The following is a 17,074-nucleotide window of genomic DNA, read 5'->3' as shown; positions in this document are numbered from 1 at the left end:
ATTAAATAAACCTAATTTTCACGTTGCTAATTACTTAACAAATCGGAAATCGTGTAGGAAGTGGTGTAAGGGAACTATAGGCCCACGGAATCTGCTGGTAGGATTGCCTTCTTTCAACGTGTTTGTCAAGCAACCCACTATGCGCAGCCGGTAGGGACGTCCAACTTCAAATATACTGCTATTTAATATTAGAGTTAATTAAGATAGTCCCTTTGTAAAAAAAAGTTAAGAATATAATCCCTATAATTCTTTAAAAAATAGATAATTTTTATAAATATTTAGAATTTTGTTTTTAAAAAATAATATATTTTTTTACATAATATTTTGTAAAATTCTAATAAGTTTCTAAGACTACATATTTTTTTTTACAAAGTTTCTAAGAGTACTTGTCAAGTAATCAAAGTACTTGTTAAATAGTCAGAGTATAAAAGTATTTTGAAATTTGTGGATTTAACATTTTAAAAGTTCAACTTAAATACACATTTCAATACAATTTTTTTTTTTTTCCTTCACAAGTGTTCTTATGAGATTTGTTAGCATGACCCTATAATTTTATCTTATTTTGTTTCTCTTATTTTAATCACCAAACTGATTTTCATAATAATAAGAGTCTCTTGCATTCACGATAAACTTTCCCAACCGTTTATATCTTGTAAGTTCACAGGATTAAAAATACTCGTTTTGCAACTCTCATTTTCTTATGAGTTAATATTTACTAATTAATAGCGTCTTTTTAATAGTTTATATCTTAAAAAAATACAAATATAATCAAAAATAAACAATATTTGTACAACCATTTTATACCCATTTTTAAACAACTTTATTTCATACTTACATTATGTTGTTACTCTTTTTCTTTATCACTTTGTTGTTTTGATCGATAAAAAGTTAGGAAATAAAGGTTGTCACTTATTAATTATACAAATATCATTATTACTATGTGATAAACGAGCCGATCCCCCATCAACTAGTGTTTTTCTACTAAACTAAATATGAAAATACATGTCCGTGGAAATTACCATTTTACCCTTATTTAGGGTATTATGGTAAATTGGTAATTGGAAGTGCCTTCTATTATATATGGGTGTTGTGTTGATAGAGAAAAGAAAGAAGAAAGAAAAACAGAACGAGAGAAGGGAGGGAGAAAAGAAAAAAGAGAGAAAAACAGAACGAGAGAATGGAGGGAGAGGAGAAGAAGGAAAAGAAGCCGATGGAGGAAGAAGGGAAATTGGAGAAGAAGGCAAGCTTCAATTTTAAGGTCAGTTTCCCTTTCTATCAGCCCAATTTCAATTTCATCCAAACCCTAACCCTTTTCAGCCCCAATTTCAATTTCTTAATGAAGGGTTAATTAAAGTTGCTGCATGTGTTACTCCTTATTCAAAGAAAGCTTAATTGAAAGTATGGGGGTTGGGTTTGCAATTGGAGGAAGAAACAAGAAGAATTGGAGGTAAATTTTTGTACAAGTGATTGTAAATCATTTCTGTTTGATGGTGTCTGTGAAAGATTTAAGAAAAGTGTCTGTTTAAGAAGATACATAGGGACATGGTTGAATGTGATCTGAATGGTGCTGAATGGTAGTCTCTGTTACAGTCTAATATCAACCATTTTCCTTTGTATCTGATCTGGTAAAATTATGCCAGTATTGTCAAATAGCTTTTTTTCTTTAGCTACAATTTTTTTAATTTTCAGTTAATTAGTTTTATTTTTAAGTTGTTTACTGATTTTTGTTTTTTTTTCTTTTTTTCAAGACACTTCTAGATTTTAATCTATGATAATTTCATCCCATAAGGTATGTTTTATGTAAATTTATATTTAAATTGAATATAAAAATTGTAGGGTTAAAATATTGATGTTGTAATTGTTTTATGATGAATGGTCTGAAAATCAATTTGTTTCAGGTCTGTCCTTTAATGTTGAGAATATTTTTTCGTGGGTTATCAGTACTCTTTGGTTCATGCAGCTGCTCGGTGAGTCATCATTAATTTATTTCATATAAAATTTCATTCATTCTTTTATTTATGGTTAAAAATACATACATATATTTAGTATATAATAAATTTTTGGTGTTTTTTCTACTCAGTGCATATGATAGAGCTGCAATTAAGTTCAGAGGAGTAGAGGCAGATATAAATTTCAACATTGAAGATTATGAAGAGGATTTGAAGCAGGTGAGTTATGGGGAAGAATATGTTAAAAAAATGTTTATACTTTATATCATATCCTATAGTTTTCAATCAATTATTACCTTTTTTTTTGTATCTTGAATTGTTGTGATTTAAATGAGTTTGGAGGAATTAATTTCAGGTAGTTCGTCTATGTTTCTTAATCTCAGGTATCAACTCTTTCAAGTTTTTCATGGCATACAAAGGATTTTTTATGGTCAACGATGAGCTTCTTCTGCAAGTATTTAAGAAGCGCAAGTCTCTTGGTGCCTTAGCGATGGTAAGTTTTTTTTAGTTAAGCTTTTCATTTGAAACTGAATGATTGTTTGAGTTGATTTGTATAGTTCGTAGTTCTGATTATTGTGATCTGGACTGTGTTGAAAGATATTTTAATTTGTTGATTAAGATGATGTGAGTTGTGTAGCTAAATCTGATGCATTATGATCATATTTTTTAGAAAAATCAATCAATTTTAACTTCAATGTGAATGGCAGTGTAATTATGAAGAGAAAAAAATAGTGTATGCATGTCAAATTTTGTGATGTTCAACTCAAGTTTCAGTATTTTCGCATGGAGTATAAGAAAATTGGATATATAGCAATAGCAATTTTCGCAGGAAGCTAATGAGGAATCAAATGCTGTTACAAAAGCATTTGCCATGAAAGGTATTGTTACAAGGCAATGTCTGTAATTCTTTTGGTTGATACTTCAAATTGTTTAATGCTCATAAGATTTTACTGGTACTGGTTACTGAATCATAACAATTGTCTTGGATGGAAAAGGATATTGATGAGGTTGGAAAGATTGCACATGTGGTCAAAGCAAAAATTGAAGCTATCAACAGAAAAGTAATGTGATGCTAGCTGAATACTGTTTTAGCATATTTCAGTTTGTTATATAGATTTCAAATATGGATAAAAAATAGTTAACAGGGATATGTTTTATGCAGAATCTAAACAATAGACAAAAGCCTGGCTGTGAGAAGGGAACCGGTATTGACGGAGCAAGAACGAATATGACAAAGTAAATATATAGTGTATGTGTTTATTAGCATACTTGATAAAAACAATTTAAGAAGCTAAATATCTACTTTTCCTTGAAATTGCAGTTCCTTGACTAAAAAGTTCGGGGATCTTGACAGAGTTCCAGGTATGTTGTTTTGAAACATCTAAAACTAGAAGTTGTTTTTCCAAGTTTATGTCTATCTTCTCATCAATGTGTATGTTATGTTGCAGAGACAAAGAATACAAGATGAATATCGTGAGCTTGTGGAGAGAAGAGTTATTACAGGTATGAGCATTTTAGCCCCTTGATAAAGTTAACTGTGTTGCACTACGGTAGTACTTTAGAAATTTGTTGGCTTTCTCATGTGATGTCACCAAAATTCATGATATACAAAGTTTTTTGATCATACGAAATTTCATTATATATAAAATTCATGATATGCACAAGGTATAGAAATTGCTAATTGATTGCCATTTGCCTGTATTTTGAAATGTAAACTTTGAGAAAGGAGAAGGAAAGTTGAGATCCTTTTGGTCACACTTATTCTGCAGCAAGTTCATCTACTTTGATATGACTCATGGAATGAGATAGCTTTTTGGCCACAAAGGTTTGAACATGTAATTTTGGTCTTAGATTTATTTCTTTACATTGATTGATTTTATTGGGACATTTACAATCCCTTTTGTTGTATCTTACATTGATTGATTTTATTGGGACATTTACAATCCCTTTTGTTGTTACTAAGTGCAGGTGAAGAACAAAGATTTGAAATTGAAAGTTAAATTCAAAATTTGAGTAGAAGTTCGATAAATGATAATGGTTCAAAGTATATTGATGATGAGTGGTGAAGAGGTAAATTCTAAACACCCAAACAAATAGGATCCCTTCTCTATGTATTAAATTCTAAACACACAATGTATATAATTTTTGTCTAAACTCATTGTGTGCTTTTCTTTGCTCATATGAATAGTTTGTTTCAGTTACTTGCATAATAGGTTATTTAATGTTGTGCATGTTTGTTTGCTTTTTTCTTTTCCAAGCTGAGATCAAGGGAATAATATCAGCTTCTGTTTAATAATTTCAAGGGATGTGGATGTTGTGACTTGCTAGGAATAATAGAGTGTTTAATAGCCACAACCCGGATCTCGACTAAATTGTGGATGATATCAACGTTTTGTCGTGGCGATGGTCTTTGGATATAATCTTTATGCCTCTGCGTCTGTTTTACTAATGGTGTTGGTGCCCTAGGGAATGTCTTTTGCTGTTGGTTTAACTGTTTGGAGGTTGTCTGGCATAAGGGAGAGGGGGGCTGCTTTTGGTTTCCAATTAGCAGCAGCTGTTTTTCTCTGCTGCTGTGACCGTGGACCTGTTGTGTTGTTGTGTCTGTATAGCTGCTGAGGGGCAGCATCTGTGTCTGCTGTTTCTTTTTCATTTTCTGTTATGGACTCTGGGTGTATTTGAGGGTGGTTTATGGAGGTCTTAGGGTTTTTCGGTTGTTTGGGTTAGTTTGTGATTAGTTTGAGCTATGGTTGTGTATTTTGGTACTCATTTGACTGAATTACATGCACATAACTTGCTTCTGTCGGATTTTGGGGGTTTGGAGGTTTAGCTTTTGCTTCTGTTATGGGTTGGGTGTACCGTCTATATGCGGCACCTATTGTACTTTTCTTTCGTCCATTCCTTGCGTCTTGCGAGGGTGGCGTTAATAATATTTCTCCCTTTAAAAAAAATGCAAATGGGGTATGTGCTTATGCATCAATTTCTTCTTCCGTTTTCTAGCTTATCAATGGTGATTTCACTACTTTCTCATGAATTCAATAGCATGCATGTTATAATTTAGTTGTTTTCCGTTTTTTGAGTCTTTTGTTTCTCTGTTTCTGCGATTTTGGCGATAGATTTCATGTTAGGGGATTTGTTTTTCTGAATAATTGTTTTTGATCGGTGTTGATATTGGTTGCATGTTTTTTCTGATTATTTTAAAGGTTTGATTTTCCTTTTTGGTTTGTTTTTTTGCTGATTCTGGTCTGTTATTTGGTTTGATATGAACAAAATAGTGTTGAGACCACCAACCTAACTTGAGTCCTTTGAATGTAAATCTATGTTTATTACTAATTTTTGTTACTTCTATTAATTGATTTTAGTTCTGTTAATCATTCATGATTTTTGTAGTGGACAAAGGTTTCTGCTTATACTTATTGTTTTCAAAGATAATTTGAATCATACCTTGGTTTCATGATTTGATTTAGTTATGGTGAATTGTAACACTGCCAATAAAAGTGGTTGGTTATTCAAAGTTGAAAAAAAATGTAATCAGCTATTTAGGTAGTAATTCATTATAATGAATCGTGAATCATGATGAGATTGTGTCCGAATAGATACACATTAGAGATTCATGTCGATTGGGTTCAATTTAGTATCGAATTTAGATATGACTAGCATGTATCGTAAAATACTAATAAACTTGATATATTGCAGATGCATGGCTGCAGACCAAGATGAGAACAACTCAACTGGGACTCAACATCTCATGTTGGACTCTCCAAAGGCCATTGATGGACTTGAGATATGGGTTTCCATCAAATCATGGGTCAATGACTTAAAAGATGTTTAGGCCAGAGTATAATATGTGAAATATATAAACCAGAGTATCAGACACATTAAATTCTGCAATTTGTATATTCCATGTTTGTTTGTTTTTGCGCAATTTTTGGTTTATGATGTTGACTTGGGACAGGACAGTGGATTAATACTTAAAAGAGTTCATCCTATGTTGTTGTCATGTACTATTTAGCTTCTTAGTTTTGAGTTTAGTTTTATTGGAATCTAAAAAGTCTATTACTTTTAAGTTTTAATTGATCCATTTTCTTTAATAGGTTTACACTTTTGGTTCTCTTTTATCTTGCCATGGCCGGGGTTGAAACTGCTCAGTTCAGGTTCTATATTTCTGACAGATTCTTTTTATTCTGTTCAACCATTTTAACCGATATTAAATTTTTTATTGGATATTTATTTCGAAACTTATTTTGTTAATCTGAATTATATATGAAAACATTATGGTAGTATAACAATCTGTTATTTGGCATTGTAATATGGAAAGACAATAATACTTCCTTTAAGGGAAAGGAACTGAAAAAACTCTGTGATTTGCAGATTTTTTTTAAACTCCTTATAGCAACAATAGACAGTTCTTTTCAGCTTAGTATTGTTCTACCAGAGATATGGTCATGGTCATATTAATCTTGAATGTCTTGCTTTACACTTCAGGTAGCTATTGAAGCCATACCAATCAGCGGCTGCTAACAGATAAGGATGGAGTACACGAAGAATATTTTCAAGTTTATATCTATTCATTTGTAGAAAACTTAATTAAGATCCTTTGCATAGCATAAAACTGCATTGGCTCGGCGATATTTATAACTATTTTCATGTTTACTGTACAAAGTGCCAATGTTTGGATTGTTGCTTATTGTGCGTTGAATGTTCGAAATTTTGTTCCTTACGAAATTGAGGGTTTCTAAGTTGAGGGTTTCTATTATAATTTGTCATGTAACTTTCTGTCATTCAATGGCTAATATGGTGGGTTGCATTTTGTACATGAGCCTTTCATAATGAGATGTGTTGATAAACTAAAATAAATCCAAAGCAATTTATGAATTATATTGGAGCCTGTGACTGTTAATTCTGGTGTAATTCTCTATAGAAAAATGCTAAATGTCCCGACACATTATTTCGGGAAAAAACGCGAATAAGGTTACAAAGGGCAAAAGCCAGAAAACTTGCATTTCGAAAGGTGCCGAGTCTCCGAGTTTGACTCGGTTCAAGGATGAGATGAAGTTTACTTCCTCAGTTCCTCTTAATTTGCATTGCTTCAAAGATCAAACTTGAAAGCTACATCATATAAATCAATTCTTCAATTTTGACAGAGATGTTTTATCATTTTCAACTTAACTTTGGATTTCATGTTGTTTTGAATTGGAGCTCGACCTGGAGTTGTACTGGATAAGGATGAATTAGAGATGTTGCTTCAATTTGCATGTTGATTGTTTTGGTAGGTGCAAGCAAAATAGAAGGATAAGGATGAATGGATGGAAATCTTTTGTACTGATGAAGCGGCAAATGGCAAAAGTCAGAGAGAAAATATAAGAAAGCTTTTTAGATGGGACCCATTCATGAATTTTTGCCAACCGCTTCTTTTATTGTGCCAGGGAAGATCTAATGGTGCAGATTTTTCGGGAAGGATTCGTGAAATTTGATGTCGGGGTGTATAGCATTGCAGTTCTCTATAGGTTTGATAAATTTAATAAATGTCGCTTCGTATTTATTGCATATGCGTCTATGAGGCAATGGAATATGTGATAAATAATGAAGTATTATGCCTAATATTGTATACAATGAGAAGTCTCTCTTCTTTGTTTAGTTTGGCTTTCTACTACTACTGCAAACGCAACATATTTTTTTTTCTCTAGATATGACGAGGTTGGCATCAACTAGATGGCAGTGTACCTATGAGTGTGTCTGATATTAAGTATGGTAAGTTACTACAACCACATTCTTATAATTAGCACATATTTAGATTGATCCTTATTTTATTTGAAGTATACTAATGATGAATGAATATTTTTCTACAGCTATGCACTCCAATTTGTGAATGATTCGGCATGCATTAATCCTGTAAGTTCACACACCGTAGACAATCCTGTAAGTTCACACACCGTGGACATTCATATCATGTTAATTTGAAAGTCTCATCATAGTTTTGGCCCCTTGAAGAGCATGTTGCTGCGTGAAGCTGCTTCATCAAATTTCCCTCATTCTACATTGCTAACTAATGTTCTCTTAATTTACTTCATATTTCGAATATTATTTTTATATTTTTACTGAAATTTTGTGCTCTACCACCCATAATTATACTCTTTACTTTTGCCAAAAATTATAAACTGATTTCCAACTCTCAATCTCAATTATCAACAGAAGATTTTTATTCGTAGAAAGTGTAAGATGAACGAAACTTGCGGTGCATTGCAAAATATGAGGCTAATTTTAAAATAGTGGTGAGAAAGTGTATATTTGGTATTTGGTATTTTATACGACCTTCGTTCTCAAATTTACGAAGAATGGCAATGTTCCATAATTTGAACATCTCTCCTTTAGAGTAATTTTTTTAAAAAAATACATATAATTTTGTTGTACTATTGTATTATGGAATCATATTTAGAAGGGAAAATTATTTATTATATTTCAAGACGCAGTTAGTAGTACTAATTATCCAACAAGTGCATGAAAATATTGAGTTATGGTTTATAATTATCTGTCATTTTGCAATCTATCTGTCAGATATAATATTTTGTCAAAAAAGTAGCTAACCCCCGTGCGAAGCACGGGTTTGTAACTAGTTATCCGTAAAAAACTCATCTTTTATAAAGTAACTTTCTTTAGACATTTTATAAAGTATAGCATGTAGTAAAATAAAAAGGACGCAATTGATAGGGTACAAAACCTTGTTTGCACCTTCGTTTGTGGCCTAGTCAACAACCAAATACGACAGTGATTAAATAATTCAACTGATGTTCATCATGACATGACAAGGACGCGATATTAACATGATGCATAAAGTTGAAAATTGAAGTGTACTATACCAGGAGGTACATCGTGCATTCTTCAATCTTGATCATGGTAGGGAATACCAACGACTATTGGCGCTTACGTTTAACCACATTGATAATACTTCATTTCTACAGGAGAAATAAAAAAAAAAAATTAAATGTATTAATTCATTTCATATAAAAGGAATTGAAAGAACACGCTTTCTAACGCACAACAACTAGGCATGGCAATGGGGCGGGGTGGTGACGAGTTTTACATTCCCCATACCCGATTCTTATATACTTACCCGTTACCCTACCCATACCCAACGGGGATGGGAAATTGAACCCCATCCCCGTCCCCAACGGGTTTGGGTATCCCCGCCCCATCCCCGTCCCCGTATTGAATAAATTTTTTTAATAAAAAAAGAAGATTTTTTGCAACCCCTAGAGAAATATTGTAATGCATTATCCAACAATATGTTCACTTTAACATTTGTTAGACCGATTGATTTAGTTGCTCCTTTAAATATCAATGGTAGTTTTTATAACACGACAATTATCAAATAAAATAACATGACATATCAACATAAAATAGTTTTATGCATTCAGGACGGGTTTGGGTATGGGTTCAGGGTGGGTACCTATATACCCGTTACCCGTCCCATACCCGTGTTTTGAAATCGGGGAAAACCCAAACCCATACCCAAACCCAGTCAAAACGGGGAAAACCCGTCAAATTAGGTTTGGTTCGGGTGGCTAACCATGGGTATAGGTTTTATTGTCATGCCTAATAACAACACTTCTTTCAGAAAAAAGAAAAAAAAACACACACACACAACAACACAAACTTACACTATTAAAAAAGGAGAACGTTAACGAGTGCTCCCGGGTAGGGCTGAGCATGTAGTCCGAACCCGCCTGGAAACCTAACTATCCGTGTAAACCGCGGTTAATACGGGTCGGGGAGAAACGGGCTTCGAGTAAAGAAATTGGAAAAATTGGGTCCGTGTGAGTTCATACGGTCGGGACCGGTTTTTGCAAATCCAAAACCGATATACCCATATCCGACCGAAACAACCAGCATCAATAACAATTCAAAGATCTGAGATCCACTTCTCTCAGCAGTAACAAACCAGTAGCTGTAACAACCTCAATCTCTCTCTCATCGTTCCACTTCTCTCAGCATCTCAAACATAGATCTGAGATCTCTCACTGCCGTCATCGTCGAACTGACTCAAACCTCTCTTCAGTTCACTATCCTCTTGTAAAAAAAAAGCAGAGACACAAGATTGCAACCATAAACTCAAGTTTTCTCTCTCCTCTTCCACTCATACCTCTTCTGGTGGAGGTTGAAACTCAGGCATGCGGCGGAGCAAGAGGGAGAGAGTGAAAGACTACAAGAGAGATCTTTCAAACTGTAAAAGTTGCAATCCGTCGAAACCCGACCGCCGGAACCGTTGACCGCGAAAACCGTCACCCGCAGAACCCGTTGCTCAATACGGACGGAATTGGGTGATTATTTGTGAGCATCGGTTTGCATTCGGTGGTTGATTTTCGGGCCGAACCCGCCCGAAGCCGACCGTTGCTCAGCCCTACTCCCGGGACATTGGTTAAACACCAAATGAAATAAGTTTTTATTAAAAAGTAATGTAATTACTACTCCCTCCGTTTCAAAATGAGTGTGGCTTTAGCAAAAAAAAAAATTGTTTCAAAATGAATGTCACTTTCAATTTCCAATGCAATAATAATTTTTTCTTTTCAATTGTACCCTCCAATTAATACTTAGCACACTACTTCCAAAGTATTACTTTTAAAACTAACCAATAGTTAATAAGGATAATTTGTTAAAATAACAATTCTTTTTCTTTTAATCATTGCATTTCTTAATATGTGTGTAAACACCTAAAACGACACTCATTTTGAAACGGAGAGAGTATTACTTAATAAAAAGTGACAGTTTATATTTCCAAGACAGAAAATTCTATTTATAGATTACTTAACCAGTGCCCCTGGGGGCACCGGTTAACAAGACCCTTAAAAAAACATTAATTTGTCATCGTGAGCTTAGCTCAGTTGGTATAGACAATGCATAAAAAATGCAAAGGTCCAAGGTTCAAACCCTGACCACCACAGAAAAAAAAAACATTAATTTTCCCAAAAAAATATAACTTTAACACACATTTTTATTACACTGACACACAACAACACAAGCTTATATAAAAAAAACACATTAGCATATTTTTTTTACATATTTTCTTTTATAACTTTAACACACATTTTTATTACACTGACACACAACAACACAAGCTTATATAAAAAAAACACATTAGCATATTTTTTTTACATATTTTCTTTTATTGTTCAAAAATTATATGGGTCTCATTAAATTATGTCATCTTAAATAAACTTACTCACGGTTTCAAAATATTAGAGGTTTATATGGATTTTAACCTAAAAAAAAGTGAGTCGAACAGTATTTGTCAAAAATTTGTTGTTAACATTATTCTTTCGCATGATACCAAATATGTGAATAAGTTTCTTTTATATGTTGAACATTATTAATTTTCAGTTAGTTTTAATTATTTTGAGAAGTATTAGAATAATTGTCTATATGTGTCCTCGTGAGCTTAACTCAGTTAGTAGGGACAACGCATGGTAATATGCAAGGTCCAGAGTTCAAACCCCAACCACCACCAAAAGAATATTTGTTTATATGTAGCATCACAAATGTCTTGAAAACTATAGACAATTATTCTAATACTTCTCTATTTTGGATTAAATCTAACTAAAAATAACTGAAAAACATGTTAAAAATAAAACATGACGACATGTCATCAATCGTCTTAATCTAACTAAAAATAACTGAAAAACATGTTAAAAATAAAACATGACGACATGTCATCAATCGTCTTTGAACTTCCTTTCCAAAAGACCATGATATCATTTGCAAAGATGACGCATTTAGGTACTTTCAAACCTATAGGACTAGTCAAATGATCAATTTTATTATTATTAAGGTTAAACTAGACTCTAACCCGTGCGATGCACGGGTTTTGTATATAAATATTATATTGATTGTACATTCAATACTATCCTATGAAACGACTGCAAAAAACAACAACAAAAAATGTAAAGATTACACTAATTTAAATTATTAAATTTATTTTCTTACCAAATAATATTACCAGGTTGTGTTCTTGAATTTCTTTTTTCTCAATCTTCAATTTGATTACATTCATGTTAAAAGAACAACTAAAATAAACAAATTGAAAATAGTAAACATTTTTGAAAAGTCAGAGGGAGAAATCAAAGTAATGTTATAATCTAGTGTAGTGATTTTTGCAAATAAAAAGTCAGAATAAATAACTTCAAGTAATAATATATGAGAAACAAAGAGGCTGACAAAATTATCATCGGAATCAGTCAAATTATCAACAATTTTAAAAATACAACTTTAATATCGTAACACGTAGTAAGCATACACCAAGAAACTGATCCTAACCGCAAGGGCCATTAATACTATAAAAATGAAAAGGAAAATGAACTTTTATGTGGTAACTGAAATAAGCAGAAATATGAAAAGGAACTTTTATGTGGTAAACGACAGAAAATAATAACAACAACAAAAATAATAATAATAATAATAATAATAATAAAATACTGCCATCAATAAAGGAACCATTAAAAATGAAAAGAAATTGTTATGAGAAAAGGAACCGTTAGGGCGTTTGCGTCTTTAAAAAAATGTTTTAGTACTGTGGTATATCAATTTTGGAAGCAATAATATTTCAATCAAAAAGGAAGTGACTTAGTGGGGAGAGTTGTAAAGTGTAGCCAAGAGGTACCCGGTTCGAATCTTTGAAAAACCTTTTTTTTCATAAAAAATATTCAGATCCGCCAAAAAGGGCGGGATTAGGGTTAGGTCAGACTGTCTAACATTTATATACAGTAGAAACTCTTTAATTTAATACTCGGTAAATTAATAAACTCTCTAAAATAATAAATTTGTCCGGTCCCAACTTGGGCCAATGTAAAAAATTGAAAAACTCGATAAAATAATAAGATAATAATTTTTTGGGAGATCCCTTTATAATTTTCGGTCCCAAGAAAATCATAAATTAATAATTCATAGAAACTGAAAAAAAAAAATATATTAAGAATACATTGAACACATTTGTTCCTCTTATTTACATTTACTGTACTTCAAAAGTCATTATTGATTTCCAATGCATATGAACACAGTAGTTACTAATTTACGTTGAGTCCGAAGGTTCGCTGCAACGTAATTCTAAGAGGCATAAACTAATTTGCCTTTTTGTTTGATATGTACAGTATAATTATTTAAAAACTCTTTAAATTAATAATTATTAATTTATCGATAAATTAATAACTCTCTAAATTAATAAATTTCTCCGGTCCTAACATTATTAATTTATAGAGTTTTAACTGTATATATATTAAGATTAAGATTACATCATGGTCCTTTAACCTTGAGGTTTGCAACAAATTGATTCTTTACGTTATTTTGGTCACACATAAGTCCTTTAAGTTTGAGGTTTGTAATAGATAGATCTTTTAAGTTATTTTCGTCACACATAAGTCATTTAAGTTTATAAACGTTTTCAATTTAGTCATTATGTTAACCAAACATTACAAAAACGATGATGCGACATATGAAATAAATCGAAAATGTTTACAAACATAAAAAAGTTACGTGTGACCAAGTAACTTAAATGACTAATTTATTACAAACCTCAAACTTAAACGACCATCGCTGTAATTTAGCCTATTATTAATCATTTTTTTTTTTTGACAAACTATTATTGATCAAATTTGTAACCGCAAAAATGGGGAAATACTTGCTTATACATATAGACTGATCCCATATTATATTATAATAATAACTTAAACCATGTTTTTTTGGGTTCGAATTATATAAACGTGATAAAATTAAAAAGAAATTCTAGAAAAATTAAACTCATCTTCCTTAAAAAAAAAAAATAAGAAAAATTAAACTCAAATAGCGAAACTACTAATTTACCCTTGATTGATCGGGATTCAGAAACATAAGTTTGATTGTAGACAACTAACAGTGACCTTCTCAACCGATCGTATAAAGCAAAAGTTCGCCGGAAAAAGCCGCCGGAGTTCATCGTCTTCCTTCGTGAACGGTAAGTAACATGTGCACATTTTCCTTTCCTATTATTTCCTCGATTAGTTTGTATTGAAATACGTCCATCGAATCTCATTTTACAGTTGAATTATGTTTTTTTTTTTTCGTCCAAACCCTTTTACCCAAATTCACCTTTCAATCAAATTGAGTAATAAGATATTTGCATGTAGAATTCGATAGATGTTGGGTTGTTATAAGCTGGACTTGTTAGGGTGCAAAGAAGCTTTGAAGAAGACAGAGATTACTAGATATTGTGATTAGTATGATAAAATTAGATATTAACGGGAATTCTTATGTTAAATTAGTTTAATTCATGAATTGGCTGAGCATGAGTTGATAATTATTACTTAAGTTATTAGTTTCGCCCCCTTAATTTTAATAAATGGGCTGACATTGTTGTTTAGGAAATAATGTTGAGATAATACCCTTATATATGTTAGCTTAACTCATGAATTAGATAAACAATGTTGGAGTCATTCGCTTCTTAGCCTTGAATCTTTTATATTTCTCTGGTTCCCGACCTTGCTCATGATGTTTCTCCATCTTGAAACTGTTGCGTTTTCCTACTGCTGATGTTTCTTTATAATAGAGATCAATTGGAATGATCATCTACTTTATCATTTTTCATCTCTATGTTACTCACGTTTGTAATCAAATTGGTCCATCCTTGGTTCCTCAATCCTCATTTTAGTAATGTTCACCACTTGCTTCACTATGAGTTCATGTGATAAATGATAATCAATCATCTATGATTCTAGTTCCTTATCTTTCACTCTATTAACATTTCAAGTATTTTGACTTTGGTTCCCACCTCATTACAAAATTGGTACAAGCTTTTTCTTTGTATCACACATAAGACCAAATAGCTAATATTTCCATAAAAGCCTTACATGCTGAAGCTTCTACCAATGGGGATGATTCTTTTCTCCTTAATTGGGTTCAGTTTCATGCGTACTACTTATGTTCTGTTTAGTATATGGGGAAAACAAGTGGTTTTAAGGATGAATTATATTACCGGAAATCATTGTTGAAATTGGAATATGTTGTTGACTTGTAAATTCAAATCAATATATTGGTCATGGCAGGTACAATGGTTTTTTAACCGACGGTTAAATGCCCAGTTTCTTAAGTATGTTTATTCAGTCAGATATCATTGAGAATAATGATATATTTAAGTTTGATGGTTTAAGTACCTATCTTATTAAAGTGTACTTAAACCGTTGACTACGGTTAATAATAAATTGCGAGGCAGTTCCCGTAAAGTATTGTTTATTATATCTAACGCTTTACCGGCAGGTGGATACTGTTGAGTACCCTCACGATCAATAGTATTCACATCACAGCTAAAAATAACTAAGACTAAATTATGCTATCCACCTTTACTGTCATTTAAGAACTTATTTGTCACATATCGTACTTTATGTTTAATAGTGATTATTATTTGACTAATCAATGGCAATATGATTAGTAAAGTAAAGGGGATAGTATTGAGTATAGTACCAATTATTCAGGAAAATGATATACAGTTGGTGACTGACTTCATGGTTTTAGTAGGAAACTCACTGAGACAAGTAGGTCTCACCCCCATTCTTTTGATTTTTAGACAGCTAAAAGCTGTTGCGCATTTAAAGTTTGGCATCTTGAAGAGTAGACTTGAAGACTACTTTTATTTATTCAATTTTGTAAACTGAAGAACTATTATTAATGTGAACCTTGCAATTATGCTTAAGGCAGTTAATTTCCCATGTAATTCGACTCTTTTGTTTTAATTATCCAGTATCAAGTTGTAATATTCTATATAATATTCTAGAAAATTATACGGGGCGTTATAGTACCAAAACTGGTTAAGTTTGGTTCGACTGAACTGGTTTCTTGTTAGTCCGGTTTAGTTTTCTTTGTTAAATTAAACCATTTAAACACTGTCAATTTGGTGTCTCTCTCTCTCTCTCTCTCTTCTGTCAAAACCTATTTTATGGTTTTTATTCAAGCTGCATTTCTGATAAAACTTCTGAAGATTTACTTCACATTTGCATTCATCAATTTGATGTAATTTTTTATAAGGAAGGTTATATTTTAATTTCCTTTTTTGAATAATAAATATGAAGTATATATATTATTTAATTGCTAATTGTTTTAAATTTTGTAACATTCCCTTTTCTTGCTATAATCAAGTGTTTTTCATGTCCTTATCAGTAAAGTTTTGCATCGCTCGAACATTTTTTACATCCAACAACTCGTGAGATTTTGAATTCCTTTCAGCTCACTGCAGACTTTAAAAATATACTGGTGCCAAGTATGCTACCAATATTTTGTTGAATTTGTTTCTACTTTCTAATATTGTGAATGCTAACAGTCATCTGTGTATTTTTGTTGTCAACAGGAAGCAAAAACAATAGGAATCAAAATGGAATTAGCAGACAGAGCAGTTGGATTTCTATTGTCCTTTATAAGCTTATCGATATTCACTTATTATACGTTTTGGGTTATCATCCTGGTTAGTAACATGCCAAGCATTTTAAATGTATTATGGCTACCTTATTTGAACTTCCTAATAAGTTTATTGTACTGTGCTCTTTCAGCCCTTTGTAGATGATGATCATTTCGTACACAAGTATTTCTTGCCCCAAGAATATGCCATATTAATCCCTGTTTCTGCTGGTGTTGCTCTTATTTGCCTCTTATGCATATTTATTGGGTTCGTGATGCTGAAATCCAAGAAGAAGAAGGCATAATGTATGTTGTATTTTTTGTTGCACAATTTATTTTGATGTTTTGAAACAACAATGTGTTTTCTCTAGCATTTTATACATGAATATGACCCTAGTGTCATGAATTGGCTACCACATTACCTCGTTTTTGTAGCTGGCGGGGAGATTTTTTGTCCTTAATGTAGCATCTACAGCACACAACAGGGATTTGGTTCCTCTCCGTTTCCTCTCATTTTCTCATTCTTGTTATAAGAGAGATAGAGACACAAATAGAGACACAAAGAATTGTTTACTAAATTTTGTTTGTGTGTAAGGTTCATCAAAATTGTTTGTGTCGCCTTGGCTCCTTACATGAGGGTGAAAAGGAGAGGATCTAAATCTCACATATAACAGTACCAAACATTTTGCTTATTGAATTCTCCTTGGTATCACCTTTTAAAG

At 32.2% G+C, this 17,074-nt stretch overlaps 1 protein-coding gene and 1 long non-coding RNA gene across 22 annotated transcripts; both read left to right on the top strand.

Annotated features, from left to right (window-relative positions):
- Positions 1-1,100: 1,100 nt before the first annotated feature.
- On the top strand, positions 1,101-6,699 carry LOC146943952 (uncharacterized). 19 transcript variants are annotated; one of them, XR_015025769.1, is made up of 16 exons: positions 1,106-1,258; positions 1,343-1,447; positions 1,749-1,789; positions 1,899-1,967; positions 2,081-2,168; positions 2,333-2,442; positions 2,724-2,827; positions 2,945-3,010; positions 3,112-3,185; positions 3,271-3,311; positions 3,398-3,452; positions 3,719-3,774; positions 3,918-4,019; positions 5,643-5,947; positions 6,041-6,100; positions 6,432-6,699. It is a non-coding gene; the product is annotated as an uncharacterized LOC146943952 (long non-coding RNA). The 19 variants fall into 19 exon arrangements; XR_015025779.1 differs by having other exon boundaries at positions 3,672-3,774; XR_015025775.1 differs by having other exon boundaries at positions 2,657-2,827; positions 3,676-3,774.
- A 7,083-nt stretch (positions 6,700-13,782) lies between these two features.
- LOC146943951 (dolichol-phosphate mannose synthase subunit 2-like) lies at positions 13,783-16,853 on the top strand. Of its 3 annotated transcripts, XM_085742283.1 has the most exons (4): positions 13,783-13,923; positions 16,119-16,218; positions 16,306-16,419; positions 16,505-16,853. In XM_085742283.1, the coding sequence occupies exons 3-4, from the start codon at positions 16,330-16,332 to the stop codon at positions 16,655-16,657; spliced, it is 243 nt and encodes an 80-aa protein (XP_085598409.1). In that variant the 5' UTR covers positions 13,783-13,923; positions 16,119-16,218; positions 16,306-16,329; the 3' UTR covers positions 16,658-16,853. The 3 variants fall into 3 exon arrangements, with proteins under 3 accessions (XP_085598409.1, XP_085598408.1, XP_085598410.1); XM_085742282.1 differs by lacking the exon at positions 16,119-16,218 and having other exon boundaries at positions 13,785-13,923; XM_085742284.1 differs by lacking the exon at positions 16,119-16,218 and having other exon boundaries at positions 13,795-13,927; positions 16,310-16,419.
- The last annotated feature ends 221 nt before the right edge of the window (positions 16,854-17,074 follow it).

This window comes from Medicago sativa, chromosome 2 (genome assembly GCF_051527215.1).
Source record: "Medicago sativa cultivar Bolivia chromosome 2, Bolivia_mono, whole genome shotgun sequence".
NCBI lineage: Eukaryota > Viridiplantae > Streptophyta > Magnoliopsida > Fabales > Fabaceae > Medicago > Medicago sativa.
This window is presented reverse-complemented; position numbering and strand designations above follow the sequence as displayed.

Coding starts and splice junctions, on each gene's coding strand:
- LOC146943951 (XM_085742283.1), top strand. CDS start 16,330: ATGGAATTAGCAGACAGAGCAGTTGGATTTCTATTGTCCTTTATAAGC. Junction 16,420..16,504: donor CGTTTTGGGTTATCATCCTG/GTTAGTAACATG, acceptor GTGCTCTTTCAG/CCCTTTGTAGATGATGATCA.